This window comes from Leptonotus elevatus, chromosome 9 (assembly GCF_054856555.1).
Source record: "Leptonotus elevatus isolate MCC_2025b chromosome 9, RoL_Lele_1.0, whole genome shotgun sequence".
NCBI lineage: Eukaryota > Metazoa > Chordata > Actinopteri > Syngnathiformes > Syngnathidae > Leptonotus > Leptonotus elevatus.
In genome coordinates, this window is record NC_141247.1 from 9,242,972 (window position 1) to 9,266,334 (window position 23,363).

Below are 23,363 nucleotides of genomic sequence, written 5' to 3' on the forward strand. Positions count from 1 at the left end.
TACAAAGAGAGAAATCCAAAATATGATGTCTGGTATTTAGCAACAGTGGACACTATCGCAGTTTGTTCCATAACTTTGTTTTGAATTTTTTTTCTTCTATTGTGTGATTTGAGACATGGATTTAACCCAAATTCCTATTGGTAGGAGAGTCCACTGTACTTGCTACTGTGGCATTCCATGGCAAAGTGACTTCTGGTTTTATTCAAGGTAATATGATTTGAGTGGATGTCACTGCAAGTTTAACAACAAACTACAAAGTTAGAACTGTTGAGGGCACCAGATGACTTCTAATGACACAGTCTGCCTTTGGTGTGTTTAACCTGTGTATTATTGTGCACTCCATTGTTTGGCAGCCAAGCGCCAACTTGCTGTGACCTACTTTCCTACTTTTAAGTAGCCGAAGCCAAGCTTGAATGTGGTTTACATGTCATTACATTTATTTGAAACATTTTTTTGGGGAAAAAGGGATGTGTTGTGTTAGTTACAGATTGGCATGTATGTACAGTTGGTTATTAGCCTTGGCAAAGGTCTTCTATTTACTCTGTGCCCTTCTGGTATGGAATTACACCCCATCTGGAGTCAATCAAGGCGGGGAAAGGCAGCATCCAAGGTTCAGACAAAGCAGGATGTGTAAAATGTATATATATATTAAAAAAAAAACTAATATTATGTGATTATAAAAGCGAGCACACTAATTTTGCAGTTCACCTTTTAAGCGTAGTTTTTTTTTCCTGCAAGGGCCCTATTTTCATGCCAAGCGTAAGTCGAGTGCAAGGCACAGTCTAACTGTGCACATGAATGGAGTTTTCTTTCTTTTGGTATTTCACAATACTCTGCATAGGTAGAATTGGCACAGGGGATGTTTGTGCCATTCTTGGATGGAACACAGCCGACTCCTGGCCAAATGAAGCGGCTCCCCTCATTCCCATTAAAATCAGGGTGGTGGAAGCGCACATTGCGGAAGCACAAATGGACTTGCTGGGGTCCACGTGTAACGTGTGTGTATAACCGGTAAACTGCAAGATTTCCTTTTGTGGATGATGTAGTGGCGGCACGGTGGCTGACTGGTTAGCACGTCCGCCTCCCAGTGCAAAAGTTGTGAGATCAAGTCCGGGCTTCCTGGGTGGAGTTTGCATGTTCTCCCCGTGCTTGCGTGGGTTTTCTCCGGGTACTCCGGTTTCCTCCCACATTCCAAAAACATGCATGGCAGGTGAATTGGACACTCCAAATTGTCCATAGGTGTGATTGTGAGTATGGTTGTTCGTCTCTGTGTGCCCTGCGATTGGCTGGCAACCAGTTCAGGGTGTACCCCGCCTACTGCCCGAAGCCAGCTGGGATAGGCTCCAGCAACCCCCGCGACCCTTGTGAGGACAAGCGGTACAGAAAATGGATGGATGGATGGATGATGTAGTTGGCTGCGCATGTGACGTGTGTAATCTAAGATTGCCTTGCATCCCTTATCATGTGTCCGTGTGTGACCCCCTCAATCCCCCACATAGTTGTGTTGCGTGGTCAGGCGATTTCCTATTAAAACATTAAGATGACAATGACAATAATTTGTTCAATACATTGATTTCTATAATGATTCGTGTTGTCATATTTATGAATAAAGTACACTGACATCCACCACACATTCGTGGTGTGCGCAATCCGTCCACCAAATTGCGTTACACCACTTGCGCCACTTAGATAGACCTGGTTTTATTCATTCTAAAATGTTGTCAACTTTTGGTCACCAAATTGCGAGATGCGTCAGGTGGCACGGCAGCCGGAATGCCTACATTTGTCTACCAAATTCACAAACACACTAAACTTGTAGACTTAGAAAATGAGGATGCGCCTATATTTTTTTACTGCGTAGTCTACTTTATCTTACCAAATTGCCAGACACGCTGGGCTGCGGCTGCAGTGTCAACCGGAACGCCGAGAGAGGTGCAACAAAGTCCCAAACACGGTTAGACTAGACTTGCACCGGTATTAAAATGCCCGTTTGTACGCCGAGCGCTCGTGCACCTGTCTATGAAAATAAACCCCTAAATGGCAAAAAGTTTGCATAAAGATGCATTCTAGGTTGACGGTTACTCACAAACTGTTTTAATAAAATATTGATGGTACAAATATGCATTTCACACAGTTATCACTTCTATTAAATAATGATTTAGATACTGTATAATATATATTATGACATTAGGATTATCACTGTCCAATCTGCTCTAATGTTATCCCGCTCATATTTGCATATTATGCCAGGTACAGTTGAGCAAATTTTCTGTTGTAATCTTTTAACTGGTGCCTTTTTCATGATTTCTTCTGAAATTTGTCTTGTCAACCATATGTTTCCTCAGAATGCACATGCCATTTAATGGAAATTTTGAAAATGTCCTGTTGGTCGTGTCATGCTTGTACACACCTTGGAGATTTCGCTATCGAGTATGACGCAGACAAGACTAAGTTCAAGCTTGTTAAGATTGAGAAACGTGCCACAACTTTTTCTTTTTCACATCCAGCACTGTATTTTTGTCACTAGAGCAAATTTGATACTCCGTGGATCGGCACAGCTTTATTCCACAATCTTCTTTACTTTTGAAAGCTTGATAATCCCCCAACATGGAAACGTTGACCTGGCAAGTTGAAATGTGCCTCTTCTGAACCGAATCCACCCTATAATCATTTCAATAAACTTGTCAGTTAGCTAAGATTGACCCTGTCGTTTGAAAAGGATGCTGTTGTATCTGAGAGGATCCACCATGGGAGGATCTAACAAGAGGCCAGCTCAGGATCACGCCTCATGTCACCTCCCAGCCACACATACACACGCCGATAAGCCTGTGGAGCTGGACTTGCTGTCGTTATTTACTGTAAGCTTCCTACTTACCGAGATCAACTGCAACGGGCCGTTTGCAGTCTCTTGGCCCCCTGCTATGACATATCAAATGAGTAACACGAGGCACGTCAAGCGTCCCTTGTCTGTGTTCAATCGAACAAGGGTGACCACAATACACCCCTAACTCATTCCGCTTTTGTCCCCTTGCTGGTAGTAGTGATACATACAGTGGCGGCAAAATGAATGGAAGACCCATCACAGACATTTAGTCATCAATACAAACCGCAATATTGATTTTTCTGCACAATGGAAACTCATTTTTTGAAAGTGGAGCATGACAATGTTGCAGGGAACTGTTAAATCCCGTTCGATATGCACCAGCTGGCAACATTATGACCACTCGCACATTCTAATGATATCCAACGCTATATCATTTCTTTTTTTTTATTGAGAAAATTATATTTTTAAAGGCATGTTTGTAACTAGTCGGTGCGTCTGTATTTTTTTGAACGTACACACAGGGGAAAAATTGGTAATATGGCATTAAAATGATGTAAAATCTCAAAGCAGTAACATGACATGCAATGACTGCTGCATTATTTTCAAAATTGTGTGGAATTCTGTTTTTGTGCTTTGATGTACGTACTTTGATGTAATTTCTTTTATAGTGCTCTTGGATCGGATGATATTTTCCATGTACAGCGAACGTTGTAAGCAGTGAGTACTGAGTGTGTGCTTCATAGACAGGGTCAAATTCCCGTTACAGTTACAAGTTATCTGCTAAAAAATGTAGTTAGTAATTTAATCCAAGTACCATAATAATAATAAAGTAATGTAACTTGATTACTTTTGGATTACTCCGATACGGAGTATGCTAATGAAGACAAAATAAAAATAAATATCACCACAATATATATTGTATACAATGTGCCCCTGCTATTTGCGGATGTTGGGGACCTTATCAGCCTACAAATAATAAAACATCTTTGTGTAATTGACATCTATTAAAAAGAATGTAGGCTATCGATAGGTTGATTCATTGATTGAAGGCCATATGCTGTTTTCGAACTGTCACTGAAAGCAACCACACCTCACAGTTGAGACAGACAGATAGTGTCATCAACATTCCCCATGGTAGCTCATTTCACCTACATGCAAACTAATAATAATAATAATGAGGACGACAATGCGAGACATCAACTACAAAATTAACTTTTATCACAGTCACAAGTTTAGCCGTGTATATGTTGTGTATGATGTTTAAATAGTGAATTGGTGGGAGGAAGATTTGTTTGGAAGGTGTAACTCACATTATGGTTGTAGGCTAGCAGGCTAGCAAGAAGCTGCAACGCGTAGCATGCCGCTGGACTCTCAGCTCAAACTTTCGGCCCTTCAGCAAGCCGAGTAAGTTCCAAACTGAATACCGGTTTACCAATTCCTCCTCTCGTCCGTGTTGAGGGGATTGCAAAGCAGACAAAGTCCTGCTGCATTATGATTGGCTGCTTGCAGAGATCACTAAACAAACTTTGTGGAGCTACGCTGAGCAGAGAGGGGAGGATTGTGCAGTTGCACACAGGCGGGAGAAGGGCAGGAGGGACGAAGACGAGAGCATATACAGATTGATGCCTTTTTGCTCCGTCAATTAATGTGTATTGTACTAAAACAAAATAAAATGGTGCCACCGGATACTAGTTGGCCCCAAGGACAAAATGAGCAGCATAAGCTCTGTTCTAAACATTTTTTTTCTTTGTCTGTCTCTTAGCATGGTCAAAAAAACATTTTGTAAATGTATATAAAAAATATATTAGGTTTAAAAATGAAGTACATTGTGTTCAATGGAATGTTGTTTATATTTACCCAAGTATGTGTAAAAAAAGAAAAGAAAAAGAAAAACATTAAAGCTTTAGTACCATGATACCGCAATATTTTTGCTCACGGTTATGATTGTTGTCAGAATCCAATATCGGCCCATATCTACTGGTGATGTATTATCTGCTTGTACGGCACTGCAGATGCCGTAATAAAATCTTCATCAGGAGTCTGGTCCCAGCTTTCCTCATTCATCTCTTTCTTCCTTTCTTCCAAAGCAATAATAAAACACCTTGACCAGTCCCAGTGCAATTCACAGTTCTATATTTGTTTACAGTATATTCGAGAAATGATTAAACATTTGGCTTAGAACTTAAAAACACATGTAATTGTCTGCCTGCCATGCTCTGGTTTTCCCCAAAAAATAAGCAGTGTTCTGGAATCAGATTATGTGGTCAGATGAATACAGCAAAATACAAATTGTATCAAAATGATGAAAAATGGAAACTAGGTACCTTTCTCTAAACAAGTACCAAGCCGCAAGAAATTGTAATATACACAATTTAAGAAGATAAAATAGAGTTGAGTCGAGGAAGTTTAGTGGGCAGTCTCGCCCTCCTCCCTCTTGCGGCCCTGCCCCTACCCCTGCCCTCCTCCCTCTGCAGCATTACCATCCATGGTGACCGGGACGAGAGGAACGAGGCATGCAGGCGTCAGCCACTTAGTCATGTAGTCCATTGTTTCCCCTTTAGTTCAACACTGCACTGTAGCCCTCATTGGATCGCTCACAAACTACTGGAGGAAAAAAGTTTTTCTGACTCACTTGAAAAGAATGAATGCTTTTGTGGTATTGTGCATGCAAATACTAGAGCGGTAAAGTTTGGCTTGCTTTTCCTGCCCAGTTTTTTTTTTTCCTGGCCAACATTTGGTTAAAGGGAATTCTGTATGTAATTTGACAACAGTGAAGTTCCATAAGTGGGAGGAACCTCAGAGGATGGTCGGACTGGGACGAGAATGATCATCTCACACAGAGAGACAACTTTACTTTAAGACAGGGAGGTCATCGCTCCTCTGAAGTTTCAACGGAAATTATCAGTTTCTGCTGTTGGACAAACCAGAGGAAGATAGATTTGATTATAACTACCAAGATTTGAGTCGTTCTACAGCACGGCCGGAATGTATGGATGCTTCAAGAGCAAAAAGTAAGTTTCAAGTTTTCTCTGTCTATACTTGTCTAGCAACCAGAACAAGATGTCTGTCTCTTCTTAAAGGCTGCTATGTCATTTAAATTCACATTACATGTTAAGTAGCCAGAGATGAGATGGCGTGCTCTGGAAGCTAATTATAGGTTTGCACTCTGCTAGTAAAATTCCAATTTATTTATCAAAGTGTGCTGGTTTTAACTTGTATGGCACGTTGTCACCCCACAGAGTTGAATCTGTCTTTTTGTCCCAGAATGCTGTCTAATGAAGCTTTTGTTTGTCTTTGTTTGAGACAGCTGATGACTTGTAGTTGGCACTGACAGTCAGCTGGATGACTCAGAGCTGATGGATTGATTTGTTTTCTTTTTTATTTTTTTACACTGTGAGTAAATGATTGGTCACACAATTTCAGAAACGAGCCTGCTTTTTGTCCGGGGTTGTTATGCAGGAAAATTAGAATGATGAACATGACTCAGCATCAGTCATATTTTTTGCTTAGTTGATAGCTTGCTTTGGATTTTGTCCCTCAGTGATTTAAAGTTTGTGCTTTGAATTGGTTATACAGCATATACATATATATATATATATAGCATTTTGCTGGGCTTGGCAGTGTGATTGGAGCACAGAGGTTAAGTGTAATAAACGCTTTGAGCTATTTAAGCTACAGTCAAGCATCATTTTTATACAAGATGTGCTTACCATTTTACTTTCTTTATTTCTGCCCTCAAGTTTCATGATACGGCAACAATGTAGGCTTTTAAGGTTCACTTGGCAGATATGACAAAGACAAATGTTAGTTTATGTAACACAGTGGGCGTAAGTGAGCTCATAATTAGGGTGACAGTTGTTTGAAAGAATTATCCTTAGACCTATTCTTTATTTTAGGTGTCAAATTACTGTGTGTTTGTAGCCGTCATAACATTTAACATTAGATATGTTGTTGAGATATTGATAGCATAATCATTGCAGTTGAGGGATTATCATTTGAGTCTATTTCTTTGACAACTTAATGGAAACAAATTAAGTGGCATAATGCTGCCCAAAGAATAATGCTGTTGCTCCATTGCAGCTGTAAAACTGCTTCAGCCAGCAAACTAAAATTGTGCCGGATTCTGATTCTGTTTGACCACTGACGCAAAGAAGTTGGGACCTGAGGTACTTGCGGATCAATTTGTTCCTAAAATAGACCACACAAATCTGCTTAAAGTAGAAGGCCAAGATAATTCAATCAATAGGGCTGCTCATGCCAGCCTTACTACTTTCTGCATAAACAACCAAAGCTGCTTAATATTTTTATTTTAATTGCGATAGGGCATAATTAATGCATTGTGGCGGCAAGCTAGCAACAATTCTTTAATGCCAATATGGAACCGTTACTACCTGCCGTAACCACACCAATACCATAACAACATGTTAACGGTGCGTAGTTTACAAAAACAGTTGCATGTTGCATTCACTGCACCCCCAGACTATCAGAAACAATAGAACCTGCGAACCACATGCAAAGGTTGCTACTTTTTTACATTAATGGGGGGGCTACATCTATAACACACTCTAAAGAAAAATTATCTACCGGTAGTTTACTTTTACAATGTTGAATGGAAAGTTTGTACAGGCAGAAGCCAGCTGGTGCGGCAGTAGTTTGTTTAGCAGGAATGGTGATGCAGATGTAAATGAATGTAGCGTAGACAGGGCAGCGTGACTGATGACAGTGTTTGGTCAGGTTCTGTCTGGAGTCCTTGTAAGGTCCGTTGCTAAGAACACATTCGCATTCAAGCAGGGGAGTGTGTGTGATTGGTGGTGGGGGAAGAAGAGAATGTGTTGGATGGACGTGCCTGATGAGAAAATCCCCGAGCCTACGCATGGTTTGTAAACGTGTGTCTATGAGCATTCAAAGCACATGTTTACAAGCATCTTTCAGATGAGAGAGAGGTTCTGTTCGAATCAATACAACAGCAAATGTCTTAAGTTTACTTTATACCGGGTATATATTTTCATTTTACAAAGTACTGTGTAGAAGACATTGTCAAATGTCATGTTATTGTTCCAGTGAAAAGTAGAGCACGGTTAAGGATATCCTCTCTGACAAATTCCTCACATTTCCAATTGAGTGATTTCCCCGCAGCTATTCAGGCCTTGACTAGTTCACTTTGTTACAAACCTTTTTTATTTGAAAGACTCGACTCGTGGCCAAGCTCCCTTGTGACAGTTGGATTACATGTGTGCAAAACAGTACTAAAAACAAAATTCTCACAAAAGAGCACTCTGAGCTTTCGGAGTACATTGAACTCATTATTTTTGCCGATGTCTCTAATAAAACTGGAATTTAGTAAAATACGATAGTTGAGCTTGTAGTCACTTGTCTACAGGAGAAGAGCATCTGAAGGAATTGATTGATTGACTGATTGATTGATTCCTTTATCAAGTGAGACTGGAAATACAGATGAGCAGAGCCAAGATGGTAACACACTGCAATGACTATTATTTGGACACTTTCACGTTAGGTTTTCTGTAACTATACAGTTTTCCCCCAGTGCTTTATAGGCCTGAGCATCAGCTAGCGTCACATAGCATGATCAGCTAGCATCACATATGATACGCGCCGGGTCGATGAAGAGAATCTGGTACATGTCGTTTGTTGTAGCCGCCCGGTTGGCAAATATTTTAGTTTGGGTTCATTTCACACATAATAAAAGAGAGTAAAGATCAATGTGCCTATAACAAAGTAAAAATGTCTTGCATTATAAAATTGTTCAATCACAGTAAATCAAACATTGTTGGCTAATTTAGTTGGTGGTTAGGAGAGTGTATAGGCACAGTCACTTTAAAGCACACACATTTAACGGCATAGATACTGTGAACGTGACGATGGCAACTCAAAGTGGACAAAACTAATACCTGCACATCGCATGCATATATTTTGTTGTCATATGCATATCATTTTAAAACATAGATACATAATAAAATTAATATTTGCTTGCTATTTTGAAGTTTTCGTCTGTTTTTGATAAATGATATCGTGACGTTAATATACTGCAAGTGACTCACAAATTGACTTATTGTGAAATATGGGCCTGTTTAGTTGAGCACAAAGCTGACGCACTTGCAGGAAGCCATGATTTAGTCTGTGGATAATTTTCTATGACACATCTGATGAATTCTCACGGCACACTAATGTTCGGTGGTTGGGAGGCATTGGATTTAATGCACTAATATGTGTTGTATCCCCAAAGCAAGGTTTGGATTTAAATTGAATTGAATTGATAATGGATACAATTATTGTTTTTATCCAACAGTGTTTTTGGAGGCTTCTGGCAACATGATGGATGTTACTGTACCTACTTTTTTTCCCCATGGGTGTTCTAATAATGAATGCAATTTTTGGAAGACCCAAGAATGTAGCTGGTGTCGATGTGGAATTTATCTGCTCAGTTATTCTCCTATCCTCGATTCCCTTCCGCTTTTCCGCCTCACTCTGTAAATTGAAGACCTGTGGTTCATCATCGAGTCACCAACGTCACATTACTAAACTCAATCCATCTGCACTTCCTCTGGTTTGCTTCATCTGGCCTCGCTATGCAGAGCTACAATTTGGTTTGTGTCTCAAAAAATGCAGTGTGAGGAATAATGCGAAGCAGATCTTCGACAGCAATAGGCAATGGCTAATTGTAAGGTCAGGCTATTGAAGCTAAGTGATCTTGTGCTCAAGAATATACAGTACTGTATATGTGTGAATGTGTAACAAGAAATTTCCAATAATGAGCTTTAATGCTTGCTTTGTACAAAACTGAATTTATTAGTGCAATCATGGGTTTCCTCTGAATGAGCTCGTTGGGAAATTCAAATTCAGATATTACCATTAAAAACATTTTTGAAAAAATCTTCCAGCCAGTCACAGGGTATGGCTGTCATGCTAATAATTATTAAATAGTCAGTGAACATTTTGATGGCATGTGAGATGTGGTCAAATCAGGCACATATGGAAACATGAGGATTGGGTGGCCAGTGTTTGTGACAGTATGTCATAATGAATCATTTTGGTAGGTTTTAGTGGCCTTCTAAAATGAAAATGTGTTGTCATCTCACTTGTTAGAAAACTGGATGGAAATCTGTGTGGATTTAAATGAGATGCTTAAGGCTTTAGTTAAAAAAACCTTTTTATTCCGATTTAGAAAAAGGGACATATACGTCTATGTCCAGATAATTGTTTTTATATAGCTCAGGGACGTTTGTCATTGTGGAGTCACAGTCATCTTATTGAGCCTGGAAGTTGTCCTTTATTAAGTGGCGTGTGCCTGCAATGCAGTGAGTCTGGTGACACTAGTTTCATTGAGGAATTAAGGCGAATTAGGCTGGATTTGTGTTATGTCATTCGGGCAGGGGCCATAAGAACAAGCTATACCCATTTGGCTGTTTATTTGCACACGTCCTTCTGTTCTGCAGTAATCTCAACATGTCTAACCTCAGCACATGTTTTGATGGTCTCACTTGGTCTTCTGCTTTGAGGAAAACCTTTATACTGACTGCATGTTTATATGTGAAACTGATGTTATTTTATCTGCCTAATAAAGGCAGGCATTTATGTGCTAATCCATTGTTATGTAAGGTTTCTGGCACAAACACACATTTCCACTTCATAGACAAGGTCTGTTGTGTTCCAGCTCAGTAATACCATGTTGGCACTTAGTGGTTTTAAGAGAATATTAAAATATTTTTTTTTTAATTAACTCCAAGTCATCAGTTAGACAGTCATCTTGGGGGCAAAGAAAGAGAACAGTCAGATGCCTGGCGAAATGAATCAGTTAAGACCTGAATGTGGCATTTGAGGTTTTGCATTTTATTACTTTGAACATGTTCAGACCTCCAGAATGATTAAACTTGTTTGAAACAAAACATGGGACTGCAGCTTGTGAAATGTTTCAACATAATAATAAAGGAGTCAAACACATTTACAAGTTTTGCCACTCTTTCATATGTGTTAAACTATATTTTGGATTCACTGCTTGTTGCCATCATAGTCTTACATAGTGTTTATATCCTTCCAGATTAATTCATCACAATACAAGAGGAAAACTTCTTCACTGCCTGGTGCACAATAATTTCTGTTTTGTAGACATTTTCGTAACTAAAGCAGCTTCTACTCTTCAGAAAGTATTTATACATGTTTAAGTGTCTGTGGAAATGCTTGTCCAATCATTCAGAAGGACATTTGTGATGTTGGGCCAGCAAGGTCTGGTCTCTGGCTCTTCCATACCAAACTTGTTAGCCAAAATTAACTGCGAAGTTATGTGCTCATTATTAGCGCGGACGTAAAGGGCTTCTATAAACTGTAGTAGTGTGTAGTCAAGTCAACACTTTTGTTGATTCTTGTCAATTTTGGGTTGTATATACGTTTTAACAAGCCGCCCAAACCCCCTGAGCACCATGACCCATTGATGCAACAATGGCTCCCAAGTGTTCTGTTGCATGAGCGAAACCCTTCCTGTGTCTATCTCAGCAACACATCCTGTATGCTTGACCCTGCACACCCCCAACTTGACGCCCCCTTTATCCTCCTTTCCACACTGCCCACCCACCCACAGCTTCTTGCTCAGGCCTTTGACATGCTGTCTACTCTAATTTCAGTGTTTTCTCACATTTACCCTCTCAGTTCCTAGTGTCTTGTTTATTCCGTTTTTAATCCTTAAAAATTAAGACTTTGCGGTTTGAAGTATTTCATTGGGCTGATTGTTTTTAGATATCGTAAAAAGTTCTCCAACCCTGCTAAAGCGCCAGGAACATTGAAAAAAATAAGAAAAAGAAAAACAGAGGTTCCAAATCAGGGATCACCAACTTTTTTGAAAATGAGAACTACTGCACTTGGGAAAGCCTACCAGTTTGATACACACTCTTAAATGAACAATTAGGCTCAGGTTATTATTATTATTATTATTATTAAGTGATATTCATTTGTGACGAGACTGATCCTGTTAATGCTTTCTCACAATAATTAGGCAACATATAAAAATCAATACTAATTGCACTATTGTCAAAAAACACATCATAGTCCAACAAATGAGAAAACTAATTTGATCAAAACAGTAAATAGAGCGCTTTATCAATACCATACATACATTGTCCAGAGGGCGTACGACCGATTCGACTGGTATTACCTCTGATACCGATACCTGGTATTGGTTGTTACACTTCATAGTCAGGATGATACGACCTATGCCTCAATTTGAACCAGGAAAAACCCTGCACTTTATTTTTATAAATCTCTGCCAATGTTGACATATTCAAATTAATCCTTCTAGACTATTCCTAGAAAATCATAATGTCCTATCATTAGTAAGCTATTTTTAAAACATGCCCGCGGGCTGCTCATGGTCCTTGGGTGTTACCTGGTGTTCGTGGTCACCACATTGGTGACCCCTGTTCTAAATGAGCCATCCATCCATTTTCTATCGTGTTTCTCCTGTTCAAGGCTGGAGCGTATCCCAAATGACATCAAGTGAAAGGCAAGACTGGTTGCTGTTAGCGTTCTGGGAAAACATGAATACGAATGTACAAAAACGCCAACAATAACTGTAAAGTTATTTTTCCACTATACCACACTTACTTGATTTAAATACTTTTTTATTAGCAAACCTAGTACTATATTGAGGCGTTATTATTTCTTGTACCTGTCAGCCAGGATTCCAAGTGTATCTAATTTATGTGCAATATGAGGTGATGTAAACCACATTAACTCTTTGACTGCCAGACGTTTTCAGAAAAGGGATGCCGCCAGTGCCAGCCGATTTAAGCATTTTGACTGATTTTCAAGGTCCACAGAAAATGTTCTGTTTGGACTATGGAAACACACGTACTACCAAATGAAAGATTGGACTTTCATCTTTCATCAGAAAAAAAGAGTTTGTTTCTACCTTATTCCGTTCTTTAGTAATCAACAATAGAAAATGGTTAGTTTGACCCAATTTCGCCTGTGTTGGACCAAAATATGGAGAAATCAAGCTTTTAGTGAAACGATATTATTTCATGCATTCTAGTGAATTTGACACTTCTTTTTGTCCATGAATGATGCCACAAACACCTAAATAGTGCTTTACTTCTATAAAACACTACCACCAAGAATGAAAAAGTGTTTTTTGATAGCAAAATACGTTTATTTACATTCAACAGTGTAACAATTTGACAACAATTTGGCAAACTATTTACAAATGTGTGCAACTGTGGTGCTATTTACAAATATGTGGATGTTTCAACGACAGTTTTTCTTTTTGTAACACTCTCCTGCGTGCAAAGAGACGTAACAGCATTTGCACAACAGATTGCCTCTTCGCGTGTGCCACTTTCTTGCAGGCCGTTTTTTTCCGGGGAATAGCAAGTATATACTGCAGTGTGTCATCAAGTCTAATATCAGGATCATGCTACGGTTACGTTACGGTGGTGTTACGTCTCGCTTCCTCGCGTCCTTCAGTTGCTATACCGAGTGGTAGATGTTCTGATCCATTTTATCCACTCCATTCATGGTGGCATCGTAGTCCAGAAACAGTGTCTTCTCCGTGATCAGACTGTACCCGCTCCTCCGATGAATATGCATTGGACTCGGGGTACTCTTCATTGTCCGATCGAATGTCCGCTTGTGCAGCTCCGCGTTTTCCGGCGTTAGCAGCGCTAGCCGGTGAGGCTTACTACGTGATCGTAAACACGTCCAGGCTTCCAACTTTGTCGTCAAACTCGCAGTCATCATCATCATCATCATCAATCTGCATTGGTCGATGCCAACTCTCCATCGCCCGATCGAATGTCCGCTTGTGCAGAAGTACCCGGCCGGCTATTGTGCGCGTTTTCCGGCCTTAGCAGCGCTAGCCGCGCTAGCCGCGCGTAGCCGGTGAGGCTTACTACGTGATCGTAAACACGTCCAGGCTTCCAACTTTGGCGTCAAACTCGCAGTCATCATCATCATCATCATCAATCTGCATTGGTCGATGCCAACTCTCCATCGCCCGATCGAATGTCCGCTTGTGCAGAAGTACCCGGCCGGCTATTGTGCGCGTTTTCCGGCCTTAGCAGCGCTAGCCGCGCGTAGCCGGTGAGGCTTACTACGTGATAGTAACAGGCCAAAGCTTCCAACTTTGGCGTAGAGCTCGTTGTCATCATCATCGTTGACATCAATGCGCTTTTTAGTATTGATTGATGCTTTCCGTCTTTGAAAAAAATGCTCAAGCTGAGCTGCTTGTAACCGGTTGCTTGGTCAAGCCATTGTGGCTTGGATCAGCCATTGTCTCCTCAACACTCTAGCTCCGCCTCACGTCTTCTACTGACGCCCACGGTGGGCGGCCCATCCAACCTTGTGCAAAGAGAGTCATCGCTGCCCTCTAGGGGCCAAAACGAGTCTTTGACTAATCATATCTGCCTGATACTTTCAGCACAGCTGCCCAAGGCTTTCCTGCACCCGTTTTTGAAAAAAAAAAAAAAAAACATAGGGGACGTCTTTTAACGTCCTCGGCGCCCTTCCCTAGGTTTATGCTAAACGTTTTATAACGTTTATGGCAGTCAAAGAGTTAAGTTTAACATTTGAGGATACACTTTAGGAAATGAAAAAAAACAACCACACATGCTAAAATTAGCTCACCTTATTGCTGTGCCTTGGCTCAGACTATTTTGAAGATATTATTCTTTAGTCTCTACATTGCCGCCGCCGCCGCCGCCGTCGGTTTCTTTTGTTTGCCGTCAGCCGTCATCATATAATGTGTTGGCTTACAGTGTCGTGTTGTTTCATGGCCGTTTTTTTTTCTTTTTTGTTGAGTGGTGGATTGTGTGCGTGTGTTGGTGCTCCTCCCTAATTGGTGGTCCTCGTCCCCGGCTCAGGCCGCCAATCGGTGCAAGGGAGGAGCACTAATTACCGCATTGGCTTCAGGTGTGCCAGCTCAATAAAAGCTTTTTGTAGTCTCCAGTCGGGGAGCTGGATGGCTGTTTGCTTGTCCTCTTGTGTTTGCTTGGTTTTTTTTTTTGTTCCAGCACCCAGTCCCACGCAGTCCCTATGCCTCTTTCGTTTGTTTTGTGTTAAGTCCGCTGTCTTTTCCTGTAGTGCACCGTTCGCCATAATTCGCCTCTCCACTCATTGGTGTTCGTCATAACAGTAGTTAACCTATTTGTGTAGTGAGTATTCACTCGGGTGTCACTTTGACAGTTGGGACTTCGGGAGCAGTGGCTCCATTCCATTTCGTTTGTCGTGAGGTGTAGTGTCTGTGTGTTTGTGTTGTCGCGTGTCCTCCCCATGTCCACCCATTTGTGCCCACTTTTCCATCCTTCCCCTCCTCCACGCGTGCTGCCCGCGCCACAACATCAATTACGTGCCACCCGGCGCGTAACAAGTCCAATAGCAACAGCCCGTGAAGTAAATTCAGGAAATGCTACCTCCTCCATGTTCTCGCAGTTTCCAGAGGTAGCTACAATTTTGCACAAGTAGGTCTAGCTATTAGCCAATACTGTGCAGTAGAAAGGCAGCGTAAGCCATTCTGACGGCCACATGACACAGATAATGTATTTGCAAATGTATTTAATTTAATGGAGTCATGCTATATCAACCAAGAAATATTCACAACTTGTCACTGTTCTTCCCAATTCGATTGTTGCTGCGATTTCATATCACATTTGGTGGTCCAAAAAGTCATTTGTGGACTTAGATGTGTTACTATCCCTACGAGTAAAATAGATTACTTAAAAATAAATTTGACTAGCATCTCACGTTTCCGGTAAATTGGCAAATCAGTAAGTACCGTGACAATAAAGCAGTAATATTTGCCTTTCCACTTCAGGTCAAACTTGAAGTAGGACATTGCTGTGCACATTCACACAGCCATTGCCTGTTCCCGTATTAAGATGAGTTAGATTGATAGATGATTAAGATGACCTGTCAGGTTTGTGGTGACAATTGCTTTCAACACAAAGAGGTAACTCTCAGATGTTAAACTCACACTCGTACACACTAGGTGCATTCTGCTTGGTACGCCTCAGAAGCCCCGTCCGGCATTAGTAGCTTGCACACAGGTCACCAAGCTGGTAAAAAGGCAGTAAAAAGCCTGTCAGTGTGTAAGAGGCTGCAGTGGGCTTTTTGCCATGTTTGGTTAAAAAAACACACTGGTGCTTTATGCTGGAAGGGCTCTTGTGTTTACTGTAAGTCTGCTTTCCTCCTCTTCCTGATCGTCAGTTTATCTAACTGCCTTTTCTTTCTCTTCATGTTGCCTTTTCCCACAACCCCATCTGTGACCTCCCCCCCCCCTCTCCTCTTGTGCTCCTTCTCCCTTATTTGTCCCCACTGTTTTCTCATAAGCTCACTTTCTGTCCTTTGCTCTTCACGCATGACCTCATCGTGACTGCTCATCTTTTCTCTGCCATCGTTCTTCTTCATCGTCCCCCCATCGTCCTCATAGATGAAGCGGAGGATGTCGCCATGGGGAGCCAGCTTCGGAAGTGGGCGAAGGTCAGTCAATTAGACCTCAGCTCCCTGATGTTTCCACAGAAATATTAAGGCTATGTAACCTTGTCAATTTCTAGGATTGGACAGTGCTAAGGGCCTCTGGAGTTGAAAATTGTAATCGTCTTTTATGCACACACGAAAACTGGTATTGCAGAATGTTGACTGACACAAGAGGCCCAACCTAACCACAAGAGGCCCATCCTAACACTTTGGGAAAAGCATGTGGGGGAAAAAGTTATTTTAAACTCAAAACAGGTCAACCGTGTGCAGGTTTAGTCGTTCCTTTACATTAAAAAGGTGTTTTTGGAGCCTGAAATTCCATTTTTAGAAACACTTTTGAATCAAAATGCTGAAAATGGTGTTTAGTCTTGGATAGGGGTGCAACGGTTTCAGATTTTGGTGTATGATTTATAGTCTGAGAAAAAAAGCAGTTTTACATTTTTTATGGTTATTCTTGTTGACAAAAATCACATCAACCTTCTTTGGAAATTTTTATTTTTAACAACAATAAAAAAAATGCTCTTAAAATAGGGCCTGGGCACTATGTATAGCAAGTGGATGGTATTTACCCTCTTTTTCTTTCATCTTTCAATTTCAACCATACTTACAGGTGAAATGTTCGTCCACAGCCTTTAAATTGGCGATTTGTGCAGTTTACGGCTACTCATGTAGGCATTTTGCAGCAAAATGCGTATGCCAAGATATGTTTCTTGGGGGTCCCGCGGCTTCCAAAGTCTCGGCCTATGGCCTCTTCAGCGGGCGGCTGTGGATGGGGGACTCACGGGAGCGCCGCGCCTGGCCGCGCCTCGGATCCCCGGGGTCGGGGAGGCGGTCGGTCGGTGGGGGGAGAGTGGCGGCGCGGCGAGCCGTGTGCCGGTGGTTCCCGGCGGCTGCGACGGCCACCGCGGGTCCTCCCCCTCGCCGCGGCCACCTCGTTTCCGCCAGCGTGGGGACGCCCCCCGCCGGTGCTTGCGCAGCCCGGTCGCCTCAGAACCCTACCCACAGCCGTCGGGTACGCAACTCTCCCTAGGTAGCGTTCAAAGATGAGCCCTGTGTCGTTTGCCCGCTAAATGGGCCATGTGGAAACAGAAGAGCTTTGAACTATGCCACATGGTGATGCGGGTATTTAATCCTGACGTTTAAAAACCATGGTTAATCGCTGCACCCCTAGCTTGACAGATGTAAATGTCGTTGAAAAGCTGAAAATGTTCAAAATCAGTTGTTATCTATGTGTGCAACTTTTCCCAAACAGAAAGGAAAAACGTGGCCTAGGTCAATTTTGTCCATCAATTGCTGCCATCTCCCTCCCTTGATTACTATCTCACCAGAATTATAGAATTGAAGTTTGTCAAGAAGGTCTTCCAACAACCTAAATCATCTGGGCATGATAGAAAATTTTGGGTGCAGTAGATGTTTTTGTCGAAGCCCCTTGAAGGGCGGAAATTTTTGATCCAGCTGCAATGACTCAACAAAACTGAGACGATGGGGGGTCTTGCCTACACCAGATGATCTTTTCAATGAATGCCGTGAGTCCTAAAAAGATTAGCAGCTGCTACTTTATCTGACGTTCCAGGAATCTTTTGTATATCTTTTTAGCCAGTTGGAGCCCTGGAAGTCCTCTTTTCCTCTCCAAATTTGCAATAAGCGCATTGACCAATACAAAAATGTGCATGGGGCCCATTACACATTAATGAAAAGAGAGACATTAGCAAACAGTCGTACAATGATCGGATGGGACTTGTGAAAATCAAAGCTCTGACTTTCTGATTTCATTTGTATAAGACGTTGCCTTTTTCTTAGTTGTGATACTCGATATGGAATTTTGTCACAGGTCGACAAATAAACGATAAGCGAAGCCAGTCGTTGCTGTCGTTTGGAGCATTAACTGTACCAAGCCACAGATGGCTAGACTTCCTGAATAGTTTAGAAACTCGACAATAATTTTAAATGTGGATTGCTGCCACCTCCACTATTACAATTATTAGCTTTGACTTTGCGTCACAGACAAGTGTGACATCAACTGTATCACTTTTAAAACAGGACAGCGAATAACCACGTTTAGTCTAAAGGAAGAGCTCACCATTAGAACAGAGGCAGATTGCAGTTGCCAGATGGAGACTGAAAGACGGAATCTTGTAATGTGGTCGATCAAAAAACTGACTGCGAGCCACGAGTACCCATTCGATCTTTTCTCAAAATCAATCTTGTCGTTTTGATCCAGCTGTTCGTCTGGTTGGTGTATTTTCTGACCCTGCCTGTGGTTTAAATCAACTGCTGGTTGAGTCAAAAAGCACAGGTATAAACTCACTTTTAAGCATAATGTCAACATTTGTTTTTCAGTCACAAGATCTGATGTAAAAAGAAAAAAACAATTGCCAAAAAAGCTACAATTAAACACATATGCACACTCATACAAATGAGGGTTGGAAATGATTCCATCACAATTTTTTAGCTAGCTCATCACTGACTTAATGTTTGTGTGACATGAGAAAGCACTTCTTTCTTTCTTTTTTCTTTCTTTCTTTCTTTTTTTCTTTCTTTCTTTCCTTCCAAACCAATTAGTTTTTAACGAATTCTCTCTGCTGTGCAGAATGGTGAAGAAGGCTTTTTGCAAAGCGCTTGGTGATAGTTGTTGTTGTAGAGAGGCCGTCAGTATGTTGATAAACTCCAGAATGTTCCATTTGCTGCAATTATGTAATCTAAACACAGATTCCTTAATGGAAAAAGAGAGAACACTCGTGAAAACAGAAACAAGCATAATGGCGAGCATGGTCGACTTGTAGACTGCCTAAACATTTTTTTTTTAAATATATAGTACAACAACAAATAAACAATAGAAAATATGCATCTTTTTCCAATAAAAACTGTATTATGTGAGGTTTTACATTCAGAAGTGATTCAAAAGTTCCCAAAATGTATCATTAATGGAAGCTTCACACTTGCATTATGATTTCCACATACTTGAAAACCATAGAATTGAATCATGCTTAATACATTGACAATTCATATATTTTAAAGCTTATTGAGTCTGCATTAGATCAAATTATTTTCCCAACAGTGTGACTGAACATACTGTATTTCGATCACCTTTATAAAAGATCAAGTTCCAAGGAAGAAAACTAAACATTGTGACATGACAATTTGTCTTTTACAAAAAAAGTGTCATCCAATGATTCTTTCGTTGAGCGCTTTTTTGGTCGCAACATTTACGGGCCGTACTCTCATGCATCAAACTTCCTGGTATGAGATAAATTATTAACGTTTAAAAAGAAACAGCAGGTGCTTTTATGATGACAATTTCCCCTTTTTCTGATTGAGCTACATGGGCATCGGCAGCAGGCGATGCTAAATATAGCTCAAATGCTTTTGTGGGATTCTTTTAACTTGATGGCGCAGTTTGTTTGAGGTTCTCGGATTGTGGTAAAAATAGAAGTTCCTTGTAGTTACTGAAAATCGTTTTTTTTTGTCTCCATCCAACCACAAGAAGAAACATTCGCTTAAATTAGAGACACTTTCACTTGAATTAAACTTGAATGGCATTATAATCATGTGAGTCTGATCCCTTTGCAAGTGATTAGGCAGCTGCAGCATATGAGGAAGATCCAATAGAACTCGTTAGAACACGCAGTATGTATGGTTATCCTACTTTTTAAATGTAGCCCCTACAGCATGCAACACTGATTCGAATAGTTAGCAAATAAATGACTGCAGGAGTGTCGAGGCTCACCATGCTCATCTCTTTGGCAGCAGTGACCCTGCCGCCATGGCATCAGGACCTCCAGATGTGATGGCCAACCAGGAGCCTGCTGAGGTTGCAGAAGACTGCTCAGGTAGATTCATTCTCTCAACACAAGACACTCTATAAGTAATAACTATCCACATTTCTGTCTTTCCTTTTACTCATATCTCCATATATTACATTTTAATGGGTCTACTGTATCTTTTATTTGTGAAAACACTATCTGTTATCCTTGCCTTGTTTGCATGGAAATGTCACTTCTGCAAAGACACCTATTGTATACACCGTCAAATTTTTACTACAGTCAACAAAATTGCCCAAAATATGTTCTATAGTCGATTTCCAATTTGTCATAGATAATAGATTTTCTTTTCCAAGTTTGTTTGTGAAAAGAAAATAATTTAGATTACATGTGCACGTGTTCATTTTATTTATTTATTTATTTTTATTCTTATTGTTATTTTTTGCTTTAGTCAAATCCAATCTCTAATCATTATTTTTGTGTTAACACGCCTTTACTTTTTTCTTGTAGCATCTTGTGTTTTCTTCTCCTATAACTGTACGCCTGTTCACCATCTTGTTGTATGTTCAGTAGGAGCACTTATGATGATTTGACAAGGTTTTAGCTTCTAACTCATTTAATGCCAGTCATTTTAGAACATTTCAAAATTATCAATACCCACACGATATAAATGTTCAATAATTATACATATACACCAAAACTGCCTTTTCCCGTTTTTTTATAATTGACAGTAGAAAAATGTGGGTTGCACAAAATGCGGCCATGACTCCAACGGACTCTAAAACCGTGTTTATTTTGTATAAAATAGGGCAATGATGTCATCTACTGGATGGGGATCAGTAAAGTTGTTTCCTAGTTTGACATTTACAGTGGAGCATAATTAGATTCTCCTCCACCTGGCCCCGTTGAAAAAAATGTAATTGACAAATATAATTGTCAAAGGCAGTGAATTAAACAGAAAGTGGATTTGATTTAGATTTCTTGATTTTTGATTTCATTGAAACCATTGTAAGATGTAAATATTTCAACGAGCCCTCTTTGAGGAAGTCACATACAAAACCCCCGAACTTTTGAGGTGTATTTAAACCCAGATTTTAATGTAATAATAATTTTGCGACTTTAATATTTAGAGGTTGCACTGAAGATTAACCGAAAATATAGCAATATTTGCCTTAGGGTGTTATATCGAAAGAAAATTACGTTTCGTCTGTGTCACACAGCAAATGATGGCAGGCCGCTGCAGATATTTGGATGGCCTTCGTGCTGCTGCCAGCAGGAAATGAAGAAGCAGAGAAACCTAAGATTATCTCACATGCCCAAGCACAACACATTGTCACACAATTTAATAACACGCTGATGATATGATTGTAACTTGCGTATCTCCCATTGATGTGTAATAAAACAAAATTCTGTGTTTTGATCAGATGGATTTTTTTTTTATTTTTTTTTTATGTGAAGCATATACAATTGAGGTCCACCTATATGGACCTCCCGTCCATATAAGAAGCACGACTTCTGAATTCCGGGTTTTCACCCATCAACTTTGTTTCCCTTTCCTGTTTGCGACGTGTGGTATTTATTTTTTTATTTTTATTTTTTTGTCTTTTTAAAAAAAATCCATTGTAGACTTTTCTTCTGCTGCTTTTTTCTTGTATTTTGTCCTTCCAGTCGCTTGAAAGTCATGAGGCCAACTGCTCTAAGAAACATGACCTCATAGTTTCACTCCTAACACATGCTGATGCAATGTCAGTGTTGATGTGCTTTACCTCCCTTTCTATTTCCTCCCCTGTCAAAGGTCACCGTTTTCCCACTGTGTGGTCAATTCCCATCACACTAAATGATAACATGTATGTGGAAAGACTGTAATTGGGTAAAATATCACTTTTTTCTGACAGTTACTCGGGCTCACCTACCATTGTCTGAGCGGACCCAGTGTGCGGACGCTTGTCTCGGTGGTGACATTGTACCTGAAATAGCACAATTGAAAGTAGCTGACTTTCGCGTTTGTGTTGCCAAAAGGCCTCTGAAGCCTCATCAAGAGCACGCTGGAAGGTGTTCAAGTATAGTGAAAGCGTTCACTTTGTGTTGTCAGACAAAGGAAATGAGTATTAGTTGCCAACATTCCGACACACACAACAATGACTGGGAAAAATACATTCTTTCATATTTGACATAAAGGTAGTAATTTAATATGGATAAAATGTGTCAAATACTGATTGAAGCGTTCTCAGGCCAAATGTGCACCTCCCGTCCTCAGATTCCAAACATATTTTCAACTGTAACTTAGTTCAATCGAGACTTGAAGGAATGCTCAAGGATTCTCTCAAATATGACTCAGACAAGGAAAATGGGATTCATGTCATATATTTTATTACCCTAATATAATGTAATACCCTAAATGGTCTAAAATGTGTTTGGAATTCAAATAGAGACTGAAGAGCCTTTTCTGTTCAAATTACATCACAACCATGAACCGCGTTTAAATATCCTCATGACTTTCGCTTTTCCAAAAGAAGAACTATGAGATCTGCTGTCCCTAAGGGGCCTTTTTTTTTTTTTTGTTAATTCCAAATAACTAGGCAACACAGCAGATTAGACAGGGAGGTAGGCTGTCTTTGACCTGCATTCCCCTCGAAAAATAATGGAACAGTGAGGACAATTCCTCTTTGTTTGTTTGTTTCCTGTAGCCGTAGACATGAACACATTTGTGTTTCACAGAAAAAAGATGAATATGTAAGAAGAGATCACAAGGTCCAGGTATTTACATCTGCATCTGATACGCAACTTAGAAAGCAACTTGATTTTTATTGAAGCAGCAGGTTTTAAAGTCATAAAGTATTGGAACAGGTATCAGCCTCAAGACGAGGCAAGGCAGCTTTATTTACATAACACATTTCATACACAAGGCAACTCGATGTACTTCACATTAAAAAAATATATATATATTTATATATATATATATATACAGTAGGGGTGTGAATTGCCTAGTACCTGGCGATTCGATTCATGTCACGATTCGATTCAATACCGATTAATCCCGATACGTATCTATAAATTGATTATTGCGAGAGAGAAAAATTTAACTCAAATTTTGAAAATACTAATCAGTAAACTTGTACATGCACACAGTAAGATTTGTATGAAAATGTATTTATCTGAAAATTCAGGTTGCAGTCTGTTTCATGTTTGAACAGCACTGAAATCATATATTAAGGCTTAGTGTTCCATTAATATAACATTCTTCCATGCTTAATGTGTTTTAACCCTAAGTAAGACGTTTTGTTGAATATTCCCATAAA

At 40.3% G+C, this 23,363-nt stretch overlaps 1 protein-coding gene across 10 annotated transcripts in view; it reads left to right on the plus strand.

Moving 5' to 3' along the window:
• Window positions 1-23,363, plus strand: part of LOC147168301 (uncharacterized) — a 48,413-nt gene that overhangs the window by 6,329 nt on the left and 18,721 nt on the right. The window contains exons 1-3 of one of the 10 annotated variants that reach the window (XM_086085002.1): window positions 5,321-5,835; window positions 16,157-16,306; window positions 20,051-20,133. In XM_086085002.1, coding sequence (XP_085941128.1) covers window positions 16,257-16,306; window positions 20,051-20,133 — 133 coding nt within the window. In that variant the 5' untranslated portion in view covers window positions 5,321-5,835; window positions 16,157-16,256. Of the gene's footprint in view, window positions 1-5,320; window positions 5,836-16,156; window positions 16,307-20,050; window positions 20,134-23,363 lie in introns of those variants that run through there. The other 9 variants (XM_086084996.1, XM_086084998.1, XM_086085000.1 and 6 more) reach the window with 9 other exon arrangements.